General features: G+C 50.6%; 1 protein-coding gene and 1 long non-coding RNA gene across 7 annotated transcripts in view; one reads left to right on the forward strand and one right to left on the reverse strand.

Annotated features, from left to right (window-relative positions):
* Window positions 1–22,280, reverse strand: part of pou2f3 (POU class 2 homeobox 3) — a 97,111-nt gene that overhangs the window by 14,617 nt on the left and 60,214 nt on the right. For all 5 annotated transcript variants that reach the window (XM_072486294.1, XM_072486293.1, XM_072486292.1 and 2 more), the window contains exons 8-9: window positions 17,953–18,094; window positions 8,698–8,843 (exon numbers count right to left, since the gene is read on the reverse strand). In XM_072486294.1, the coding sequence (XP_072342395.1) occupies window positions 8,698–8,843; window positions 17,953–18,094 (288 nt within the window). The remainder of the gene's footprint in view (window positions 1–8,697; window positions 8,844–17,952; window positions 18,095–22,280) is intronic.
* LOC140398084 (uncharacterized) overlaps window positions 1–22,280 on the forward strand; it is an 80,096-nt gene that overhangs the window by 14,109 nt on the left and 43,707 nt on the right. The window lies entirely within an intron of this gene.

The raw sequence follows: 22,280 nt of genomic DNA on the forward strand, positions 1-22,280 counted from the left end.
AGTGGGGGGGTGTACATAAGTTTGGTTTAGTAAAGGGGTTGGGTTACAGGGTGTTACTACTGGAAGGGGGGCGGGTGAATGTTCTGCTGACGAGGGAGGGACTTGGGCTCAGGGACAGAGAGGAGGTTGGGGGCGGGGGCTGCCTGGGGATGAACCGGTGGAGATGCGGAGCACGGGCTGGAGGCGGGCCTAAAAAGGGGATGGCTGATCGGCGGAGTGTGGGGGCAATGACCCCCCCAACTAGACTGATCACCTGGAATGTTGAAGGGTTAAATAAGCCGGTCAAAAGGGCACGCGTGTTCGCGCATCTTAGGGGATTGAAGGCGGACATGGTAATGTTGCATTAGAAGCACCTTAGAGTTACGGACCAGGTTAGACTGAGGAAAGGCTGGGTCAGTCAGGTCTTTCACTCGGGACTAGATTCAAAGACTAGAGGGGTAGCGATCCTGATCAATAAGCGGGTGGTGTTTAATGCAGGTAGAATAGTCTTGGATACGGGAGGTCGGTACATTTTGGTCAGTGGGAAGCTAGAGGGGGTGCAGGTGGTATTAGTAAATGTGTATGCGCCAAATTGGGATGATGTGGAGTTTATAAAGAGGATGCTGGGGACGACCTGGACTCGCACAGGTTGGTCATGGGAGGAGACTTCAACACAGTTATGGACCCTGGTTTGGACCGGTCAAGCTCGAAAATGGGCAGGGTGCCAGCAATGGCAAAGGAACTAAGAGGGTTCATGGAGCTGATGGGGGGGGGGGGGGAGGGAATCCATGGAGATTTGGGCAGCCGAGGGTGAAGGAGTTCTCTTTCTACACACAGGTGCATGAAGTGTACTCCCGGATCGATTTCTTCATTTTGAGCAGGGCCTTACTGGCTGGGGTGGTGGACACGGGGTACTCGGTGATCACAATCTCAGACCATGCTCCGCACTGGGTTGACCTGCAGGTTAGTAAAGACAGTAACCAGCGCCCGCACTGGAGGTTGGATGTGGGACTTTTGGCTGACGAAGGGGTGTGCGAGCGGCTGAGGAAATGTATTCAGAACTACCTGCAGGTCAACGACACGGGGGAAATTTCAGCAGCAGTGGTCTGGGAAGCACTGAAGTCGGTGGTCAGGGGGGAGCTGATCTCGATAAGGGCCCATAGGGAGAAGGTGGACAGGGCGGAGACGGACTGACTGGTAAAGGAGTTACTACAGATCGATAGGAGGTATGCGGAGACCCCAGAAGCAGGGCCTTCAAGGGAACGGTGGAGGTTACAGGCGGAGTTTAGCTTGCTGACCACAGGGAGGGCGGTGGAGCAGCTGAGGAAGGCGAGAGGGTGCGATCTATGAACATGGAGAGAAGGCCAGCAGAATGCTTGCACAGCAGCTTAGGAAGAGGGAGGCAGCTAGGGAGATAGGGAAAGTAAAGGACGGAGATGGGAACCTGGTTGGAGATTCAGTAGGAGCGAATAAGGCATTTATGGATTTCTACAGCAGGCTTTACAGGTCGGAACCCCCTACGGGGCCGGAGGGGATGAGGTGCTTCTTGGAGGGGCTGAACTTCTCAAAGGTGGACGGGGAGCGGGTAGAAGGGCTGGGGGTTCCAAACATGCTGGAGGAGATAATGGAGGGCTTGAAGGCCATGCAGGTGGGTAAGGCCCCTGGTCCGGACGGGTACCCAGTGGTGTTTTATAAAAAGTTCTCGGGGATTTTGGGGCCGGTGTTGTTGAGGATGTTCAATGAGGCAAGGGAAAGAGGGGTGCTGCCCCCGACGATGTCACAGGCAACAATTTCGCTGATTCTTAAGCGGGACAAGAACCCGGAGCTGTGTGGGTCCTACAGGCTGATCTCCCTGTTAAATGCCAATTTGCTGGCCAAAATCTTGTCCTCCAGGATCGAGGATTGTGTTCCGGACGTTATTGGGGAGGACCAGATGGGGTTTGTTAAGGGCAGGCCAATGTAAGAAGGCTGTTAAATGTGATCATGATGCCCCGGAGGGTAGGGAGATGGAGGTAGTGATCGCAATGAATGCAGAAAAGGCTTTTGATCGGGTAGAATTGGACTATCTGTGGGAGATACTGAGACGGTTCGGATTCGGGCGGGGTTTTATTGACTGGGTCAGGTTACTGTATCAGGCTCCTGTGGCAAGTGTACGGACGAATAGGACACAATCGGACTATTTTAGACTGCACCGGGGGACGAGACAGGGATGCCCCCTCTCCCCACTTGTTTGCGCTGGCTCTAGAGCCGTTGGCAATTGCTCTGAGCGCCTCGAGAGGCTGGGGGTGGAGCACAGGGTTTTGCTGTATGCGGATGACCTGCTTCTGTACGTTTCGGACCCAATAGAGGGGATGGAAGAAGTCATGAGGACTCTAGGGGAATTTGGCCGGTTTTCGGGGGAAAAGCTTAATATGGGAAAGAGTGAGATGTTTGTGGTCCAGGCGAGGGGACAGGAGAGGCGACTGGGAGAGCTGCCGTTTAGGTTACTAAAGGGAAGCTTTGGTATCTAGGCATCCAAGTGGCGCGGGAATGGGACCGGCTGCATACATTGAATCTGGCCCGGCTGGTGAACCAAATGAAGGACGATTTTTGGAGATGGGACGCGCTTCTGTTGTCTCTGGCTGGGAGGGTGCAAATGGTGAAAATGACGGTCCTCCCGAGATTCCTATTTGTATTTCAGTGTCTCCCCATCTTTATTCCGCGGCCCTTTTTTAAGCGGCTCAACAGAGTGATCACGGGCTTCGTCTGGGCGGGCAAGACCCCGCGAGTAAGGAAGGTAATGCTTGAGCGGAGTCGGGGAGAGGGCTGGCTGGCGCTGCCAAATTTTAGCAACTATTACTGGGCAGTGAATATAGCCATGATCAGGAAGTGGGTGGTGAGGGGTGGGGTCGGCATGGGTGCGTATGGAGGCGGCTTCATGTAAGGGCACCAGTTTGGGGGCGTTCGTAACTGCGCCTCTGCCGTTCCCGTCGGCACGGTACTCCACCAGCCCCGTGGTGGTGGAGGCCCTGAGAGTCTGGAGGCAATGGAGGCGGCATGTGGGAGCATCGGTCTGGGCCCCAATCTGTAATAATCACCGGTTTGCCCCGGGAAGTATGGATGGGGGGTTCCGGGTATGGCGGAGAGCGGGGATTGAGAGGATGGGGGATATGTTTATAGAGGGGAGCTTTCCGAGTATGAGGGCGTTGGAGGAAACGTTTGGGTTGGCGAGGGGAACAAATTCAGGTATCTGCAGGGGCGGGACTTCCTTCGTAAACAGGTGTCAACTTTCCCGCTCCGACCGCTAAAGGGGATTCAGGACAGGGTAGTTTCCAGACGGTGGGTAGGAGAAGGGAGCGTCTCGGACATTTATAAGGAGCTTATGGGGTCGGAGGAGACGCAGACCGAGGAGCTGAAGCGCAAGTGGGAGGAGGAGCTGGGAGGAGAGATAGAGGATGGTCTCTGGGTTGAGGAGAGATAGAGGATGGTCTCTGGGTTGAGTAGAGTCAACGCGTCTGCAACATGTGCCAGGCTCAGCCTGATACAATTAAGGTTGTTCATCGGGCTCACATGACAGTGGCCCGGATGAGCAGATTCTTTGGGGTGGAAGACAGGTGTGCAAAATGTGCGGGAGGACCAGTGAACCATGTCCACATGTTCTGGGCATGTCCGAAGCTTAGGGGATTTTGGCAGCGGTTTGCGGACGTCATGTCCACGGTGTTAAAAACAAGGGTGGCACCGAGTCCAGAGGTGGCGAATTTTGGGGTGTCGGAAGACCCAGGAATCCAGGAGGAGAAAGAGGCAGACGTTTTGTCCTTTGCTTCCCTGATAGCCCGGAGACAGATACTATTAGCATGGAAGGACTCAAAGCTCCCGAAGTCGGAGACCTGGCTATCGGACATGGTTAGCTTTCTCTGTTTGGAGAAAATCAAGTTCGTCTTGAGAGGGTCACTGTTAGGGTTCACCCAGAGGTGGCAACCGTTCGTCGACTTCTTTGCGGGAAATTAATCGTCAGCAGACCGGGGGGGCGGGGGGAGTAGTTTAGATTAGAGTAGGGGTCAATAAGGGTGGGACCTGTACGACAGGTAAATGGCTTTTGCAATATGTTTATGGTTCTATGTATATTGTTTAATTTGTTGTTGTCACTATACCAAAAATACCTCAATAAAATGTTTATTAAAAAAAAAGAAAAATGTCTGTGTTATTTATATGAACTTGCAGAGAAGGGTGATCGCTAACTAAGTTAAAGTTTTTGGAATTGAAGGCAAGTTATTGACGCGTATAGACCATAGAAGTTAGTGCAGAAGGAGGTCATTCGGCCCATCGAGTCTGCACCGGCCCTTGGAAAGAGCACCCTAATTAACCCCACACTTCCACTCTACCCCCGGAACCCCACCTAACCTTTTTTGGACACCAAGGGGCAATTTATCACGCCCAATCCACCTAACCTGCACATCTTTGGACTGTGGGAGGAAACCGGAGCACCCGGAGGAAACCCACGCAGACACGGGGAGGATGTGCAGACTCCGCACAGACAGTGACCCAAGCCGGGAATCGAACCTGGGACCCTGGAGCTGTGAAACAACTGTGCTAACCACTGTGCTGCCCTTATAGAAAATTAGTAAATGGCAGGAGACAAAGTTGGGAAAATGGACGGGTACTTTACAGAGGGAGTGTGGCTAGTGTCCCACAAGAATGTTTTGGGGCCTCAACTATTTACAAATAACTTAATGATGGGATACAAAAGCAGAAATCCAAGCATGATGATGCCTCAGAGCAAAGCTGTAATTACAGAGAGACATTCATTGGTCACCTGATGGACAAAGTGGTAGCAAATTGATTTCAGTGTTGGAAAATGTAATCCCACTTTGGGATTAAAAGAATAGAATAGAGTACTTTCAGAATGCTGAAAAGTGAGAAAGAGTGGGACCCAAAGGCCCAAGTACTGAAGCCCTGTGCTCCAGAACTTGCCACGACACTGGTCGAGCTGTTGCAGTACAGCTGAACACCAGCATCTACCCAGAAATATGGAAAATTGCTCAGGTGAGTCCTGTGCACAAAGCAGGATAAATCCAACCTGACCAATTACCGTCCCATCAGCCTACTCATCAGTAAAATGATGGAAGGGGCCCCATCAGCTTGCGTTTTTTAAAAAACATTTATTACCCATCCCTAATTACCCTCGAGGGGCATTTAAGAGTCAACCATATTGGTCTGGAGTCACATGTAGGCCCTAGGATCCTGCCTAAAGGACATTAGTGAACCAGGTGGGTTTTTACAACCATCATGAAATGGTTGTCATTAGACTTTTAATCCCAGATTTTTATTAATTCAAATTCCACTATCTGTGGTGGGGGGATTTGAAGATGGGCCCCCAGGGCATGACCCTGGCTCTCTGGATTATTAGTCTCATGAAATAAATACTCCGCCCCACTTACTCCCCTAAATTAGCCGAACTGGAAGCGGAAAAAGCTGTCTGCCGATCCAATGCCACTTTTCCCACCTGCTGAAAAACAAGAAATTCCACCCATACCGTCTCTCTATCCAAACTACTTTGCTCAGAGTGTCCAGGACTAGAGGACCTAACCGAAACAGAGGCAGAGGTTTCATAGAATAGAAATACATTTTAGAACATAGCCTTTAGAGCCTGCATCAATATTCAATCTATTCATGGCTAAACTTTTACATCAACTCCACTTTCCCACTGAACCATCCATGAATAACAGAACAAACCAGAGGGAAATTACTGCAATTATGAAGCACTTTAACAACTACTGGATGTCTCAAAAGTGCCGATAGCCAATTAAATTATTTTGAAGTGCGGTTATTGTAATGAGGAAGTGGCAGCCAATTTATGCAAAGCAAATTTCTACAAATGTGATAATCTGCCCTTGTAATAAGATAAAGATTGGCAGCGAATGGCCCAGCCACTCTGAAATAATGCCACAGGATCAGTTACATCCACCCGAGTGGGCAGCTGGGGCCTTGATTGGTTAATATCTGATCAGAAAACAGCACCTCTGACTGTGCAGCACTCCCACACTGAACTGGATTTGTATACTATCCTGGAGCAGGGCTAAATGGCCCATTTCCCTTTTCAATGTAAAGTTCGAGAAAAGATGACAAACTTAATAATGGAAAACAAAACACAAAACTGAGAATGCTGCTGGAAATTACAATTTTTTAAAAAATGCTGGAAATACTCAGCAGTCTGGCAGTATCCGAGGAGAAACACCCTCACACTCCCTCACCCTCACCCCCCTCTCCCTCACCCTCACCCTCCCTCCGAGAAACACCCTCGCCCTCCCCCTCCCTCCCCCTCTCTCTCCCCTTCACCCTCCATCCCCCTCACCCCCCCTCCACCTCAGAGAAACACCTCACCCTCCATCTCCCTCTCCCTCACCCTCCCTCAGAGAACCACCCTCACCCTCACGAGAAACACCCGCGCCCTCGGAGAAACACCCACACCCTTGTAACTCGGAGAAACACCCTCGCCCTCGGAGAAGCACCCTCGCCCACCCTCGTCCTCCGAGAAACACCCTCACCCTCCGGAGAAACACCCTCGCTCTCGGAGAAACATCTCTGTGGTGAACCACTGTATTAGGGGATGTGAGGTAGGACCTGCACTACAGGTTCGCCGGTAGCTCCTGCCGGCTGGCTCCGCCCAGGAGAACTGTATAAATATGCATGACCTCCAGTGCCCTGCCATTTCGCCAGCTGCAGCAGGAGGCCACGCATCTGACTGTAATAAAGCCACCGTTGTACCCAACTTTAGTCTTTGTGCAATTGATCGTACATCAATCTCTACCTCCGAGAATCCCCCTCGCCCTCCGAGAATCCCCCTCGCCCTCCGAGAATCCCCCTCAGAGAATCCCCCTCGCCCTCCGAGAATCCCCCTCGCCCTCCGAGAATCCCCCTCGGAGAAACACCCTCACCCTCGCCCTCGGAGAAACACCCTCACCCTCGCCCTCGGAGAAACACCCTCACCCTTGCCCTCGGAGAAACACCCTCGCCCTCAGAGAATCACCCTCGCCCTCAGAGAATCACCCTCACCCTCGCCCTCAGAGAAAACACCCTCGCCCTCGGAGAAACGCCCTCGCCCTCAGAGAAACACCCTCGTCCTCCGAGAATCCCCCTCGCCCTCCGAGAATCCCCCTCGGAGAAACACCCTCACCCTTGCCCTCGGAGAAACACCATCGCCCTCAGAGAATCACCCTCGCCCTCAGAGAATCACCCTCACCCTCGCTCTCGGAGAAACACCCTCGCCCTCGCCCTCGGAGAAACGCCCTCGCCCTCGGAGAAACACCCTCGCCCTCAGAGAATCACCCTCGCCCTCAGAGAATCACCCTCGCCCTCAGAGAATCACCCTCGCCCTCAGAGAATCACCCTCGCCAAATCACCCTCGCCCTCAGAGAATCACCCTCGCCCTCAGAGAATCACCCTCGCCCTGGGAGAAACGCCCTCGCCCTCGGAGAAACACCCTCGCCCTCAGAGAATCACCCTCACCCTCGGAGAAACACGCTCGCCCTCGGAGAATCACCCTCGCCCTCGGAGAATCACCCTCGCCCTCGGAGAAACACCCTCGCCCTCGGAGAAACACCCTCGCCCTCGGAGAAACACCCTCGCCCTGGGAGAAACGCCCTCGCCCTCGGAGAAACACCCTCGCCCTCAGAGAATCACCCTCGCCCTCAGAGAATCACCCTCGCCCTCAGAGAATCACCCTCGCCCTCAGAGAATCACCCTCGCCCTCGGAGAATCACCCTCGCCCTCAGAGAATCACCCTCGCCCTCGGAGAATCACCCTCGCCCTCGGAGAAACACCCTCGCCCTCAGAATCACCCTCGCCCTCGGAGAATCACCCTCGCCCTCGGAGAAACACCCTCGCCCTCGGAGAAACACCCTCGCCCTCGGAGAAACACCCTCGCCCTCAGAGAAACACCCTCGCCCTCGGAGAAACACCCTCACCCTCGCCCTCGGAGAAACACCCTCGCCCTCGGAGAAACACCCTCACCCTCGGAGAAACACCCTCGCCCTCGGAGAAACACCCTCACCCTCGGAGAAACACCCTCACCCTCGGAGAAACACCCTCGCCCTCGGAGAAACTCCCTCGCCCTCGGAGAAACACCCTCGCCCTCAGAATCACCCTCGCCCTCGGAGAATCACCCTCGCCCTCGGAGAAACACCCTCGCCCTCGGAGAAACACCCTCGCCCTCGGAGAAACACCCTCGCCCTCAGAGAATCACCCTCGCCCTCGGAGAATCACCCTCGCCCTCGGAGAAACACCCTCGCCCTCGGAGAAACACCCTCGCCCTCGGAGAAACACCCTCGCCCTCAGAGAAACACCCTCGCCCTCGGAGAAACACCCTCACCCTCGCCCTCGGAGAAACACCCTCGCCCTCGGAGAAACACCCTCACCCTCGGAGAAACACCCTCGCCCTCGGAGAAACACCCTCACCCTCGCCCTCGGAGAAACACCCTCGCCCTCGGAGAAACACCCTCACCCTCGGAGAAACACCCTCGCCCTCGGAGAAACTCCCTCGCCCTCGGAGAAACACCCTCGCCAGCATTTTGTTTTTAATATCAGTAATAATGAAAGTTCAGGTACGAGCCAGAGAAAGGAATGGGAGAACAAAAAGCCCAGATATTAGTTGGTTAAATTGTGTCAGGTAATTGAGGAACCCATTCACTCCCTCAATCTGTGAGCTGACCCAAACAGAAACAACGCCTTAGAACTGCTCACCTCGTGGAAACGCTTCTCCAGGGTGACACGAATATTGGTCTCAATGCTCGTTCGTTTCTTCCTTTTGCGGCCAAGACCTTCCAGTCCAGCCAGTTGCGGGGAGAGAGATGTCAGGTTGTTCAGTGTGGAATCTGAGGGGACGTTTTCTACCAAAGAAACATTTGTTTAAACATAAGTCTGACAGCAAACATGCATGAGAGAGAGAGAGTACATGCATTAGAAGAAATGTGTACATTCACCCACATTGGAAATGGCTCACTTGCTCATCATCTATGGAATGCACTGCCAGCAGAGGTGGTGGAGTCAGAGTCATTGGTGACATTTAAGCGACTCTTGGACAGGCACATGGACAGCAGTAAATTGAAGGGGTGTAGGTTAGGTTGATCTTAGATTAGGATAAATGGTCGGCACAACATCGTGGGCCGAAGGGCCTGTACTGTACTGTTCTATATTCTATATCATCAGGATGTGTGTGACAGGTCTGATGGGGAGTAAATTAGATATATTCATGGTAAATCTAATGAATCCAACACAAACCAAATCCCATCCCTAGAGTGGGTCACAAGGGACTATAAAAGATCAGGAAAACCTCAATATATAGGGAGGGAAGGTTTATTTAAAAATTCATTTACAGGATGTGGGTGTCGCTGGTTAGACCAGCATTTATTGCCCATCCCTAGTTGCCCTTCAGAAGGTGGTGGTGAGCTGCCTTCTAGAACCGCTGCAGTCCCTGAGGTTGTTATTGAAAATATGGAAAGATGTGTCATTTGAAACAAGTCTGGCAATATCTGGTCTGAGAGAAACATGAGAGGATACAGGGAAAGATCCCACAAAGGGTTAACAGCAGCTGCCAGGAGAGGATTGTAAAATGCACATAGCCTTGGTTAAGCAGGCTCAGCAAACAAGACAAACAGGATTTTGAATGAAGCCAAAAACAATGGCTCACACCTTCATTGAAAGTAACTATCTTAGTAAGGATCTGGGAAAGAAAGGATGAGGTTCTCGGTGTGAAAATTTACTAATACAGGGTAAATTAAAGAAAACTGGAGACTATCAGTCTACGAGAAACATAATTCAAAGCCAAAATCAAAGTCAAAATTATGAGCTGAGGACACAATTGGAAAATAAAACTACAGATATGACAGGAATTAAAAGTAACACGTCTTGAAGTCAAAGCATTTTGAACATCACAAAGGAAGCAATGTAATCAGGGGCGAACCCCCAAAGGTGCGGAGTCCTCCGCATCTTGAGCGTCCGAGCCCTAACCTTGAGGGGCTAGGCCCGCGCCGGACTGATTTCCGCCCTGCCAGCTGGCGCGGAAATGACATTGCCGGGCGGCGCATGCGCGGGAGCGTTAGCGGCCACTCACGGCATCCCCGCACATGCGTTGTGGAGGGAGTCTCTTCCGCCTCCGCCATGGTGGAGACCGTGGCGAAGGCGGAAGGAAAAGAGTGCCCCCACGGCACAGGCCCGCCCGCGGATCGGTGGGCCCCGATCGCGGGCCAGGCCACCGTGTGGGCACCCCCTGGGGCCAGTTCGCCCCATGCCCCCCCCGCCCCCAGGACCCCAGAGCCCGCCCGCGCCGCCTTGTCCCGCCGGTAAGAGAGGTGATTTAATCCACGCCGGCGGGACAGGCATTCCAGCAGCGGGACTTCGGCCGATTGGGACGGAGAATCGCCGGGGGGGGGACCGCCAACCGGCGCGGCGCGATTCTCCGGTGCCAGAGAATTCGGCAACCGGCGAGGGCGGGATTCACGCCAGCCCCCGGCGATTCTCTGACCCGGCGGGGTGGGTCGGAGAATCCCGCCCCTGATCTATGAGATGAAGTCATGTCAAAAAGAATACTTAGTTGGATTAAAAGGTTTAGATCAAAGATACTTTTTACAATCAAAGAAAATAAGAGTTACTTTACAATAACATCATAAAAACTGAACTGTTAGAAAGAGAATATAAACCCGAAGAAAGGGGATAGCAGGCAGAACCAGAACCAGGGGCGAGATTCTCCGACCCGACGGGGGCTGGCGTGAATCCCGCCCCCGCCGGTTGCCTAATTCTCCGGCACCGGATATTCGGCGGGGGCGGGAATCGCGCCGCGCCGGTTGGCGGACCCCCCCCCCGCGATTCTCCGGCCCGGATGGGCCAAAGTCCCGCTGCTAAAATGCCTGTCCAGCCGGCGTGGATTAAACCACATACCTTACCAGCGGGACAAGGCGGCGCGGACAGGCTCCGAGGTCCTGGGGGGGGCGCGGGGTGATCTGGCCCCGGGGGGGGGTGCCCCCACGGTGGCCTGGCCCGTGATCGGGGCCCACCGATCCGCGGGTGGGCGTGTGCCGTGGGGGCACTCTTTTCCTTCCGCCTTCGCCACGGTCTCCACCATGGCGGAGGCAGAAGAGACTCCCTCCACAGCGCATGCGCGGGGATGCCGTGAGCAGTCATTTCCGCGCCAGCTGGCGGGGCGGAAATTAGTCCGGCGCGGGCCTAGCCCCTTAAGGTAGGGGCTCGGCCCCCCAAGATGCGGAGGATTCCACACCTTTGGGGTGGTGCGATGCCCGACTGAATTGCGCCGTTTTGGGCGCCGGTCAGCGGACATCGCGCCGATACCGGAGAATTTCGCCCCAGATTTTAAAAAGAAGATTGATTGTCAAGTTGGGCCTGAAGGTCCCTTCAACCAACCAGAAAGATCCAGAAGCAAGATCTTTTTTCCTTTCTGTAAAGACAGTGATTGCATCTTTTAAAAAGAGAAAAAATATATAATAATAAAATAACTTAAAAGTTTTAACCTGAAACAGTGGTTATTAGTCTACTTTACTTACTTAGCAATGTGGGACCCAGAATCGATGCTACTAAGTGGTAAGTAGATGAAATCTTCGGTGAAGGTATGGGTTATACCAGGGGATAACTTGAAAATATAGTTTGACCTGAATAGCACCCACTGAAGCCTGTATCGGAGTCAGGGAATGAGAATCCCTGATCACCATTTAGAATGTCGGCCCTTTTTGGTATAGGGGGAATTCTAAGAATAATGGTGAGTTTTCAAAAACAAGGTGCAGATACACCCACTGTGCTGTTAGGGAGGGAGTTCCAGGATGTTGCACCAGCAACAGTGAAGGAACAGCGATATATTTCCAAGTCAGGGTGGTGACTGACTTGGAGGGGAAGATAGAACATAGAAAATACAGCACAGAACAGGCCCTTCGGCCCACGATGTTGTGCCAAACTTTTGTCCTAGATTAAGAACAAATTAATCTACACCCCATCATTCTACCGTAATCCATGTACCTATCCAATAGCCGCTTGAAGGTACCTAATGTTTCCGACTCAACAACTTCCACAGGCAGTGCATTCCTTGCCCCCACTACTCTCTGGGTAAAGAACCTACCTCTGACATCCCCCCCCCCATATCTTCCACCATTCACCTTAAATTTATGTCCCCTTGTAATGGTTTGTCTACCCGGGGAAAAAGCCTCTGACTGTCTACTTTATCTACTCCCCTGATCATCGTATAAACCTCTGTCAAGTCTCCCCTCATCCTTCTCCTTGCTAATGAGTAAAGGCCTAGCACCCTCAACCTTTCCTCGTAAGACCTACTCTCCATTCCAGGCAACATCCTGGTAAATCTCCTTTGCACCTTTTCCAAAGCTTCCACATCCTTCCTAAAATGAAGCGACCAGAACTGTACACAGTACTCCAAATGTGGCCTTACCAAGGTTTTGTACAGCTGCATCCTCACCTCGTGGCTCTTAAATTCAATCCCTCTGCTAATGAACACTAGCACACCATAGACCTTCTTCGCAGCTCTATCCACTTGAGTGGCAACTTTCAAAGATCAATGAACATAGACCCCAAGATCTCTCTGCTCCTCCACATTGCATTTCATTCATTGCCAAGAACCCTACAGTTAACCCTGTATTCCGCATTCATATTTGTCCTTCCAAAATGGACAACCTCACACTTTTCAGGGTTAAACTCCATCTGCCACTTCTCAGCCCAGCTCTGCATCCTATCTATGTCTCTTTGCAGCCGACAACAGCCCTCCTCACTATCCACAACTCCACCAATCTTCGTACCGTCTGCAAATTTACTGAACCACCTTCAACTCCCTCATCCAAGTAATTAATGAAAATAACAAACAGCAGAGGACCCAGAACTGATACCTGCGGTACGCCACTGGTAACTGGGATCCAGGCTGAATATTTGCCATCCACCACCACTCTCTGACTTCTATTGGTTAGCCAGTTCGTTATCCAATTGGCCAAATTTCCACTATCCCATGCCTCCTTACTTAGTAAGCCTACCATGGGGAACCTTATCAAATGCCTTACTAAAATTCATGTACACTACATCCACTGCTTTACCTTCATCCACATGCTTGGTCACCTCCTCAAAGAATTCAATAAGACTTGTGAGGCAAGACCTACCCCTCACAAATCCGTGCTGACTATCCCTAATCAAGCAGTCTCTTTCCAGATGCTCAAAAATCCTATCCCTCAGTACCCTTTCCATTACTTTGCCCACCACCGAAGTAAGACTAACTGGCCTGTAATTCCCAGGGTTATCCCTATTCCCTTTTTTGAACAGGGGCGCAACATTCGCCACTCTCCAATCCCCTGGTACCACCCCTGTTGACAGTGAGGACGAAAAGATCATTGCCAACGGCTCTGCAATTTCATCTCTTGCTTCCCATAGAATCCTTGGATATATCCCGTCAGGCCCGGGGGACTTGTCTATCCTCAAGTTTTTCAAAATGCCCAACACATCTTCCTTCCTAACAAGTATCTCCTTGAGCTTACCAGTCTGTTTCACACGGTCCTCTCCAACAATATGGCCCCTCTCATTTGTAAATACAGAAGAAAAGTACTCGTTCAAGACCTCTCCTATCTCTTCAGACTCAATACACAATCTCCCGCTACTGTCCTTGATCGAACCTACCCTCGCTCTCATCATTCTCATATTTCTCACCTATGTGTAAAAAGCCTGGGGTTTTCCTTGATCCTACCCGCCAAAGATTGTTCATGCCCTCTCTTAGCTCTCCTAATCCCTTTCTTCAGTTCCCTCCTGGCTATCTTGTATCCCTCCAGTGCCCTGTCTGAACCTTGTTTCCTCAGCCTTACATAAGTCTCCTTCTTCCTCTTAACAAGACATTCAACCTCTCTTGTCAACCATGGTTCCCTCACTCGACCATCTCTTCCCTGCCTGACAGGGACATACATATCAAGGACACGTAGTATCTGTTCCTTGAACAAATTCCACATTTCAATTGTGTCCTTCCCTGACAGCCTGTGTTCCCAACTTATGCACTTCAGTTATTGTCTGACAGCATCGTATTTACCCTTCCCCCAATTGTAAACCTTGCCCTGTTGCACGCACCTATCCCTCTCCATTACTAAAAAGTGAAAGTCACAGAATTGTGGTCACTATCTCCAAAATGCTCCCCCACTAACAAATCTATCACTTGCCCTGGTTCATTACCAAGTACCAAATCCAATACCTCCAGGTAGTTGGGTTCCCAGGTATCTGCTGCTCTTGTCCTTATAGATTGTAGTGGTCATGGTTTGGAAGGTGCTGTCTAAGGAACCTTGGTGAGTTCCTGCAGTGCATCTTGTAGATGAAACACACGGCTGCTACTGTTCATCGGTGGTGGAGGGTTTGAATGTTTGTGGAAGGAGGAGCAATCGAGTGGGCTGCTTTGTCCTGGATGGTGTTGAGCTTCTTGAGTGTTGGAGTTACACTCATCCAGGCAAGTGGAGAGTATTCCATTACACTCCTGACTTGTGCCTTGTAGATGGTGGACAGGCTTTGGGCCAGGAGGTGAGTTATTCACCGCAGGATTCCTAGCCTTTGACCTGCCCTGGTAGCCACAGTATTAATGTGGCTGGGTCCAGTTCAGTTTCTGATCAATGGTAACCCCCAAGATGTTGATTGTGGGGGATTCAGTGATGTAAATGCCATTGAATGCAAGGGGCTGTGGTTAGATCCTCTCTTGTAGGAGATGGTCATTGCCTGGCACTTGTGTGGCACGAATGTAACTTGCCCCTTGTCAGCCTAAGGTCATTGATGGAGCAGCTGAAGATGGTTGGGGCCGAGGACACTACCCTGAGGAACTCCTGCAGTGATGTCCTGGAGTGGAGATGATTGACCTCCAACCACCACAACCATCTTCCTTTGTGCCGGGTATGACTCCAACCAGCAGAGAAATCCCCCCTCCCCGACTCCCATTTAGCTAGGGCTCCTTGATGCCATACTCAGTCAAATGCTGCCTTAATGTCAAGTACAAACACTCTCCCCTCACCTCTGACATGTTTGAACCAAGGCTGTAATGAGGTCACTCCTCAGTGTGACCCTGGTACAACCCAAGCTGAGCGTCCGTGAGCAGGTTATTGCTGAGTAAGTGCTGCTTGATAGCACTGTTGATAACTTCTTCTATCACTATGCTGATGGAGAGTAGACTGATCGGGCGGTAATTAACTGGGTTGGATTTGTCCTGTTTCTTGTGTACAGGACACACCTGGGCAATTTTCCACATCGCCGGGTAGATGCCAGTGTTGTAGTTGTACTGGAACAGCTTGGCTAGGGGTGCGGCAAGTTCTGGAGTACAGGTTCTGGAGCACAAGTCTTCAGTACTATTGCCGGAATATTGTCTGGGCCCATAGCCTTTGCAGTATCCAGTGCCTTCAGTCGTTTCTCGATATCACGTGGAGTGAATCAGATTGGCTGCAGACTGACATCTGTGATATAGACATAGAATTTACAATGCAGAAGGAGGCCATTCGGCCCATCGAGTCTGCACCGGCTCTTGGAAAGAGCACCCTACCAAAGGTCCAAACCTCCACCCTATCCCCATAACCCAGTAACCCCACCTAATCCCCATAACCCAGTAACCCCACCTAATCCCCATAACCCAGTAACCCCACCCTACACTAAGGGCAATTTTGGACACTATGGGCAATTTAGCATGGCCAATCCACCTAACCCGCACATCTTTGGACTGTGGGAGGAAACCGGAGCACCCGGAGGAAACCCACGCACACACGGGGAGGATGTGCAGACTCCGCACAGACAGTGACCCAAGCCGGGAATCGAACCTGGGATCCTGGAGCTGTGAAGCAATTGTGCTACCCACAATGCTACTGCCATGCACCAACTGCCATGTTTGCAGGCCCGTTGTTGGGGATCCCTGGAGGAGACAGAGATGGATCATCCACTCGGCATTTCTGGCTGAAGATTGTTGCAAATACCTCAGTGTCATCTTTTGCACACATGTCCTGGGATCCTCCATCATTGAGGATGAGGAACTCCAGTAAGTTGTTTAATTGTCCACCACCATTCACAGCTGGATGTGGCAGGACTGCAGAGCTTAGATCTGATGCGGTCATTGTGGAATCGCTTGGCTCTGTCTATTACTTGCTGCTTATGTTGTTTGACACACAAGTAGTCCTGTGTTCTAGCTTCACCAGGTTGACACCGCATCTTTCGGGATGCCTGATGTTGCTCCTGCCATGCTCTCCTGCTCTCTTCATTGAACCAGGATTGATTCCCTGGCTTGGTGGTAATGGTAGAGTGGGGGATATGCCGGGCCATGAGGTTACAGATTGTGGTTGAATACAATTCTGCTGCTGCTGATGGCCCACAGCACCTCATGGATGCCCAGTCTTGATTTGCTCGATCTGTTCGAAGTCTATCCCATTTAGCTCGGTGGTAGTGCCACACACTATGGAGAGTATCCTCAATGTGAAGACGGGACTTTGTCTCCACAAGGACTGTGCAGTGGTCACTGCTACCGACACTGTCAGGGACAGATGCATCTGTAGCAGGCAGGTTGGTGAGGATGAATTCAAGTATGTTTTTCCCTCTTGTTGGTTCCTCACCACCTGCTGCAGTCCCAGTCTAGCAGCTCTGTCCTTTAGGACCCGGCCAGCTCAGTCTGTGGTGGTATTACCGAGCCACTCTTGGTGATGGACATTGAAGTCCCCACCCAGAGCATATTCTGCACCCTTGCTACCCTCAGTGATTCCTCCAAGTGGCGTTCAACATGGAGGAGAACTGATACATCAGCTGATGGTCGCCAGTACGTGGTAATCAGCAGGAGGTTTCCTTGCCCATGTTTAACCTGAAGACACAAGGCTTCATGGGGTCCAGAGTCGATGTTGAGGACTCCCAGGGTAACTCCCTCCCAACTGTATCCCACTGTGCCCCCACCCTGCTGGTCTGTCCTGCCAGTGAGACAGGACACACCCAGGAACGGTGGTAGTGGTGTCTGGGACATTGTCTGTAAGGTATGATTCTGTGAGTGTGACTATGTCAGGCTGTTGCTTGACCAGTCTGGGAGACAGCTTTCTGGCGCAAGCCCCAGATGTCAGTAAGGAGGAGTTTGCAGGGTCGGCAGGGCTGGGTTTGCCGTTGTCGTTTTCGGTGCCTGGTTCGATGCCGGGTAGTCCGTCTGGTTTCATCCCTTTTTGTTTTTTCGTAACGGTTGAATACAACTGAGTGGCTTGCTAGGCCATTTCAGAGGCGACCACATTGCTGTGGGTCTGGAGTCACATGTAGGCCAGACCGGGTAAGGATGGCAGATTTCCAGATATTTTATTGAGTTTTAAATTCCATCGCCTGCCGCGGTGGATTCGAACCCGGGTCCCCTGATCATTATCCTGGGATTCTGAAAGGATGAACATTAAATAAGATGGGCGGGAACGCCTGAATACCACTGGATAACAGAAAAAAAGACTTCCCACAAGCTATCATCTAGAAGGACAAGGTTAGCCGACACATGGTAACACCACCACCTGCTAGTTCCCTCCAGGTCACTCACCATCCTGACTGGATGTATAGCACCATTCCTCATTGTTGCTGGGTCAAAGTCCTGGGACACCACCCCAACAGCACAGTGGGTGTACCTACAGCACAGAGACTGCAGCAGTACAAGGCTTCTGAAGGGCAATTAGGGATTCAGGGATGAGCAATAAAAGCTAGTCTAGCCAGGTGTGTCTCACGATTGCCAGACATTTCAAAGTTAATTACAGTTAAAGAAGTACTGTGAGTGCAGTCACTGTTGCCATGTAAGAAACACAGCAGGAAATATACATAAAAGAGTTTAAATTTACCTCTTGCAAACATTAAAGGAGGGAGACACTTTTGGAAGAATCTGCTGAGAGATGTTTCAAAGATGCCATCATGTAAGAGTCAGTGCGCAGGAGGGGCTTGCTCTGATGGTCCATTGTTACCGTGGGGTGGGGGGGGGAGGGAGGTGAAGAAACTCACCTGCATCGCTCAGCCACTTCTCCAACAGCGGTTTGAGTTTACACATGTTCTTGAAGCTCAAGTTCAAAGCCTCAAACCGGGAGATTGTCGTTTGACTAAAATCATTTCCATACAGTTTGCCCATTGCTAATCCCACATCACCCTGTGAAAAATGAAAAAGATTTTAGTGGCACAGGTCTGTTCCTCACTTCTCAGTGATGAAATGTTGTCATTTTCCTCGCAATGTAATATTCACTGTCCATTTTACCAGGCTGTAAATCATAGGTTCTGTGTAGAAAGGAGCCCCAAGGTTACTTTCTAGTCTAGAACCAAGCTACTGCACAGCTCCTGACCAAGCGACCACCAAACAGAATTGAGAGTTTGGGGAATTTTTCTACCTAAAATTAGAGAATAATTACTGCACAGGGGGCCATTCAGCCCATCAAGTCTGTGCCAGCTTTACAAGAGCAACTCTGCAAGTCCCACTCCCACACCTTTCCCCAGCAAATTTTCTCTTGAAAAAGGGAACTGGATTATTACCCAAAGGCTCTGGGTAATAAATCCATTTGACTCTGGCTTCAACACACTGATGCAGTATATTCCAGATCCCAACCACTTGCTGCATAAAAATGCTTTTCCTTTTTACAGTTCTTTTGCCATTCCCCTGAAATCGATATTCTCTAATTCTCAAACTTACCACCCAGTTTCTCTCCATCTAGTCTGTCCACACAAGCACAACCAAATCTGCTGCCACCACCCCTTTTATTCCATGAACTTTGCTGACAAGCCTCCAAAGTGGCACTTTCTAAAACACCTGATGGAAATTCATGTGCCCCTCAGCGACTGCATTACCCTCATCAACCCACGTTGTTGCCTCATCAGAAAAATTCCTAAGTTATAAATAAAAATAACAGAAAATACTCAACAGGTCAGGCAGCATCTGTGGACGGCAGCCCAAAATGCACTTTCCAGATTTTTTATCAATGGATTTGAAATTCCACCAGCTGCCATGGTGAAATTTGAACCCATGTCCCCAGAGCTGTAGCCTGCGTCTCTGAATTACTAGTCCAGTGAGGTTACCACTACACCACTGTTTCCCCAATGGGCATGTTTGTGGAGCCTCTTCCTCTGATTGGACAAGAAAACCAAGAGTACTGTAACCAAGAGTACTGTATCAAGTTTGCTAACACTAAACACCATTGTTTAAAAAAGGAGGTAGGCAGAAAGTGGGTAATTATAGGCCAGTGAGCTTAACTTTGGTAGTAGGGAGATGCTGGAATCTATCATCAAGGAAGAAATAGCGAGGCATCTGGATGGAAATTGTCCCATTGGGCAGACGCAGCATGGGTTCATAAAGGGCAGGTCGTGCCTAACTAATTTAGTGGAATTTTTTGAGGACATTACCAGAGCAGTAGATAACGGGGAGCCAATGGATGTGGTATATCTGGATTTCCAGAAAGCCTTTGACAAGGTGCCACACAAAAGGTTGCTGCATAAGATAAAGATGCATGGCATTAAGGGTAAAGTAGTAACATGGATAGAGGATTGGTTAATTAATAGAAAGCAAAGAGTGGGGATTAATGGGTTTCTCTGGTTGGCAATCAGTAGCTAGTAGTGTCCCTCAGGGATCAGTGTTGGGCCCACAATTGTTCACAATTTACATAGATGATTTGGAGTTGGGGACCAAGGGCAATGAGTCCAAGTTTGCAGACGACACTAAGATGAGTGGTAAAGCAAAAAGTGCAGAGGATACCGGAAGTCTGCAGAGGGATTTGGATAGGTTAAGTGAATGGGCTAGGGTCTGGCAGATGGAATACAATGTTGACAAATGTGAGGTTATCCATTTTGGTAGGAATAACAGCAAAGGGATTATTATTTAAATGATAAAATATTAAAACATGCTGCTATGCAGAGAGACCTGGGTGTGCTCGTGCACGAGTCGCAAAAAGTTGGTTTACAGGTGCAACAGGTGATTAAGAAGGCAAATGGAATTTTGCCCTTCATTGCTAGAGGGATGGAGTTTAAGACTAGGGAGGTTATGCTGCAATTGTATAAGGTGTTAGTGAGGCCACACCTGGACTATTGTGTTCAGTTTTGGTCTCCTTACTTGAGAAAGGACGTACTGGCGCTGGAGGATGTGCAGAGGAGATTCACTCGGTTAATCCCAGAGTTGAAGCGGTTGGATTACGAGGAGAGTTTGAGTTGATTGGGACTGTACTCGTTGGAATTTAGAAGGATGAGGGTAGGATCTTATAGAAACATATAAAATTATGAAGGGAATAGATAGGATAGATGCGGGCAGGTTGTTTCCACTGGCGTGTGAAAGCAGAACTAGGGGGCATAGCCTCAAAATAAGGGGAAGTAGATTTAGGACTGAGTTTAGGAGGAACTTCTTCACTCCAAAGGGTTGTGAATCTATGGAATTCCTTGCCCAGTGAAGCAGTTGAGGCTCCTTCATTAAATGTTTTTAAGATAAAGATAGATAGTTTTTTGAAGAATAAAGGGATTAAGGGTTATGGTGTTCGGGCCGGAAAGTGGAGCTGAGTCCACAAAAGATCAGCCATGATCTCATTGAATGGCGGGGCAGGTTCGAGGGGGCCAGATGGCCGACTCCTGCTCCTAGTTCTTATGTTCTTATGATCTAAAGCTACGTGGGAATGTAAGCTGTGAGGAGGGCACAAAGACTACAAAGAGAAATTACAGGTTAAGAACAGGCAGCATGTGACAGATGGAATGCGTGAGGAAATGTGAAGCTGGACACTTTGGTAGTTCGAATCGAAAAGCAAATGTTCAATACCTTGTTAAAAAAAGATTTATTAACTTACCATACAGGTACAGCAAACAATTAGGAAGGCAAATGATGTTGGCCAGGATTTCGGAGTAAAATAATAAGGAAGTTTTACTACAATTGTACAGGTCTTTGGCAAGAGCACACCTGGATTACTGTTGCAGTTTTGGTCTTCATATTCAAGGAAGGAGATACTCAAAATTGGAGGCGGTACAACAAAGGTTAATTGTTCCTGAGAGGAGAGGGTTGTTCTATGCTAAAAAGCTGCTTAATTGGGGCTATGACCTGGTAGACAGGAAGGCTGCTTCCCCAGCTCGGGAATCCAAAACACGATGGCGCTTTCTCAGGTTGAGGGATCGATCATCTGGACTGAAAGGAGGAGAAACCTCTTCACTCAAAACATAGAACATAGAACATACAGTGCAGAAGGAGGCCATTTGGCCCATCGAGTCTGCACCGACCCACTTAAGCCCTCACTTCCACCCTATCCCCGTAACCCAAAACCTCCTCCTAACCTTTTTGGACACTAAGGGCAATTTAGCTTGGCCAATCCACCTAACCTGCACATCTTTGGACTGTGGGAGGAAACCGGAGCACCCGGAGGAAACCCATGTAGACACAGGGAGAACGTGCAAACTCCGCAGCTCCCCATCCGCACTAGTGACCGCAAATACACTGCCTTTGAGGCAGATAGGCGGATCTACCACTTCTTAAGGGTTCCCTTCGGTGTCACCAACGGGGTCTCGGTCTTCCAGCGAGAGATGGACCGAATGGTTGACCGGTACGGTTTACGGGCAACATTCCCGTATCTCGATAATGTCACCATCTGTGGCCACGACCAGCAGGACCATGACACCAACCACCAAAAATTCCTCCAGACCTTACATACAACAATCCTTAACCTTACATACAACAAGGATAAATGCATGTTTAGCACCCACCGCCTAGCCATCCTCGGCTACATAGTGCGAAATGGAATTAATAGCCCCGACCCTGAACGCATGCGCCCCCTTATGGAGTTCCCCCTCCCTCACTGCCCCAAGGCCCTGAAGCGCTGCCTCGGGTTTTTCAGTTACTACGCCCAGTGGGTCGCCAACTACACGGACAAGGCACGTCCCCTGATCCAATCCACAGCTTTCCCCCTGTCGATAGAAGCCCGCCAGGCCTTCAGCCGCATCAAAGCAGACATTGCAAAGGCCACGATGCACGCCATCGACGAGTCCCTGCCATTCCAGGTCGAGAGCGACACGTCTGACGGAGCTCCGGCGGCCACCCTCAACCAAGCGGGCAGGCCCGTGGCCTTCTTCTCACGTACCCTCCATGCTTCCGAAATCCGCCACTCCTCAGTCGAAAAGGAGGCCCAGGCCATAGTAGAAGCTGTACGACATTGGAGGCATTACCTGGCTGGCAGGAGATTCACTCTCCTCACTGACCAACGGCCGGTTGCTTTCATGTTCGATAATGCACAGCGGGGCAAGATAAAAAACGATAAGATCTTGCGGTGGAGGATCGAACTCTCCACCTACAACTACGAGATCTTGTATCGTCCCGGGAAGCTAAA

The sequence above is a fragment of the Scyliorhinus torazame genome, chromosome 21 (assembly GCF_047496885.1).
Source record: "Scyliorhinus torazame isolate Kashiwa2021f chromosome 21, sScyTor2.1, whole genome shotgun sequence".
In the NCBI taxonomy this organism is placed as follows: domain Eukaryota; kingdom Metazoa; phylum Chordata; class Chondrichthyes; order Carcharhiniformes; family Scyliorhinidae; genus Scyliorhinus; species Scyliorhinus torazame.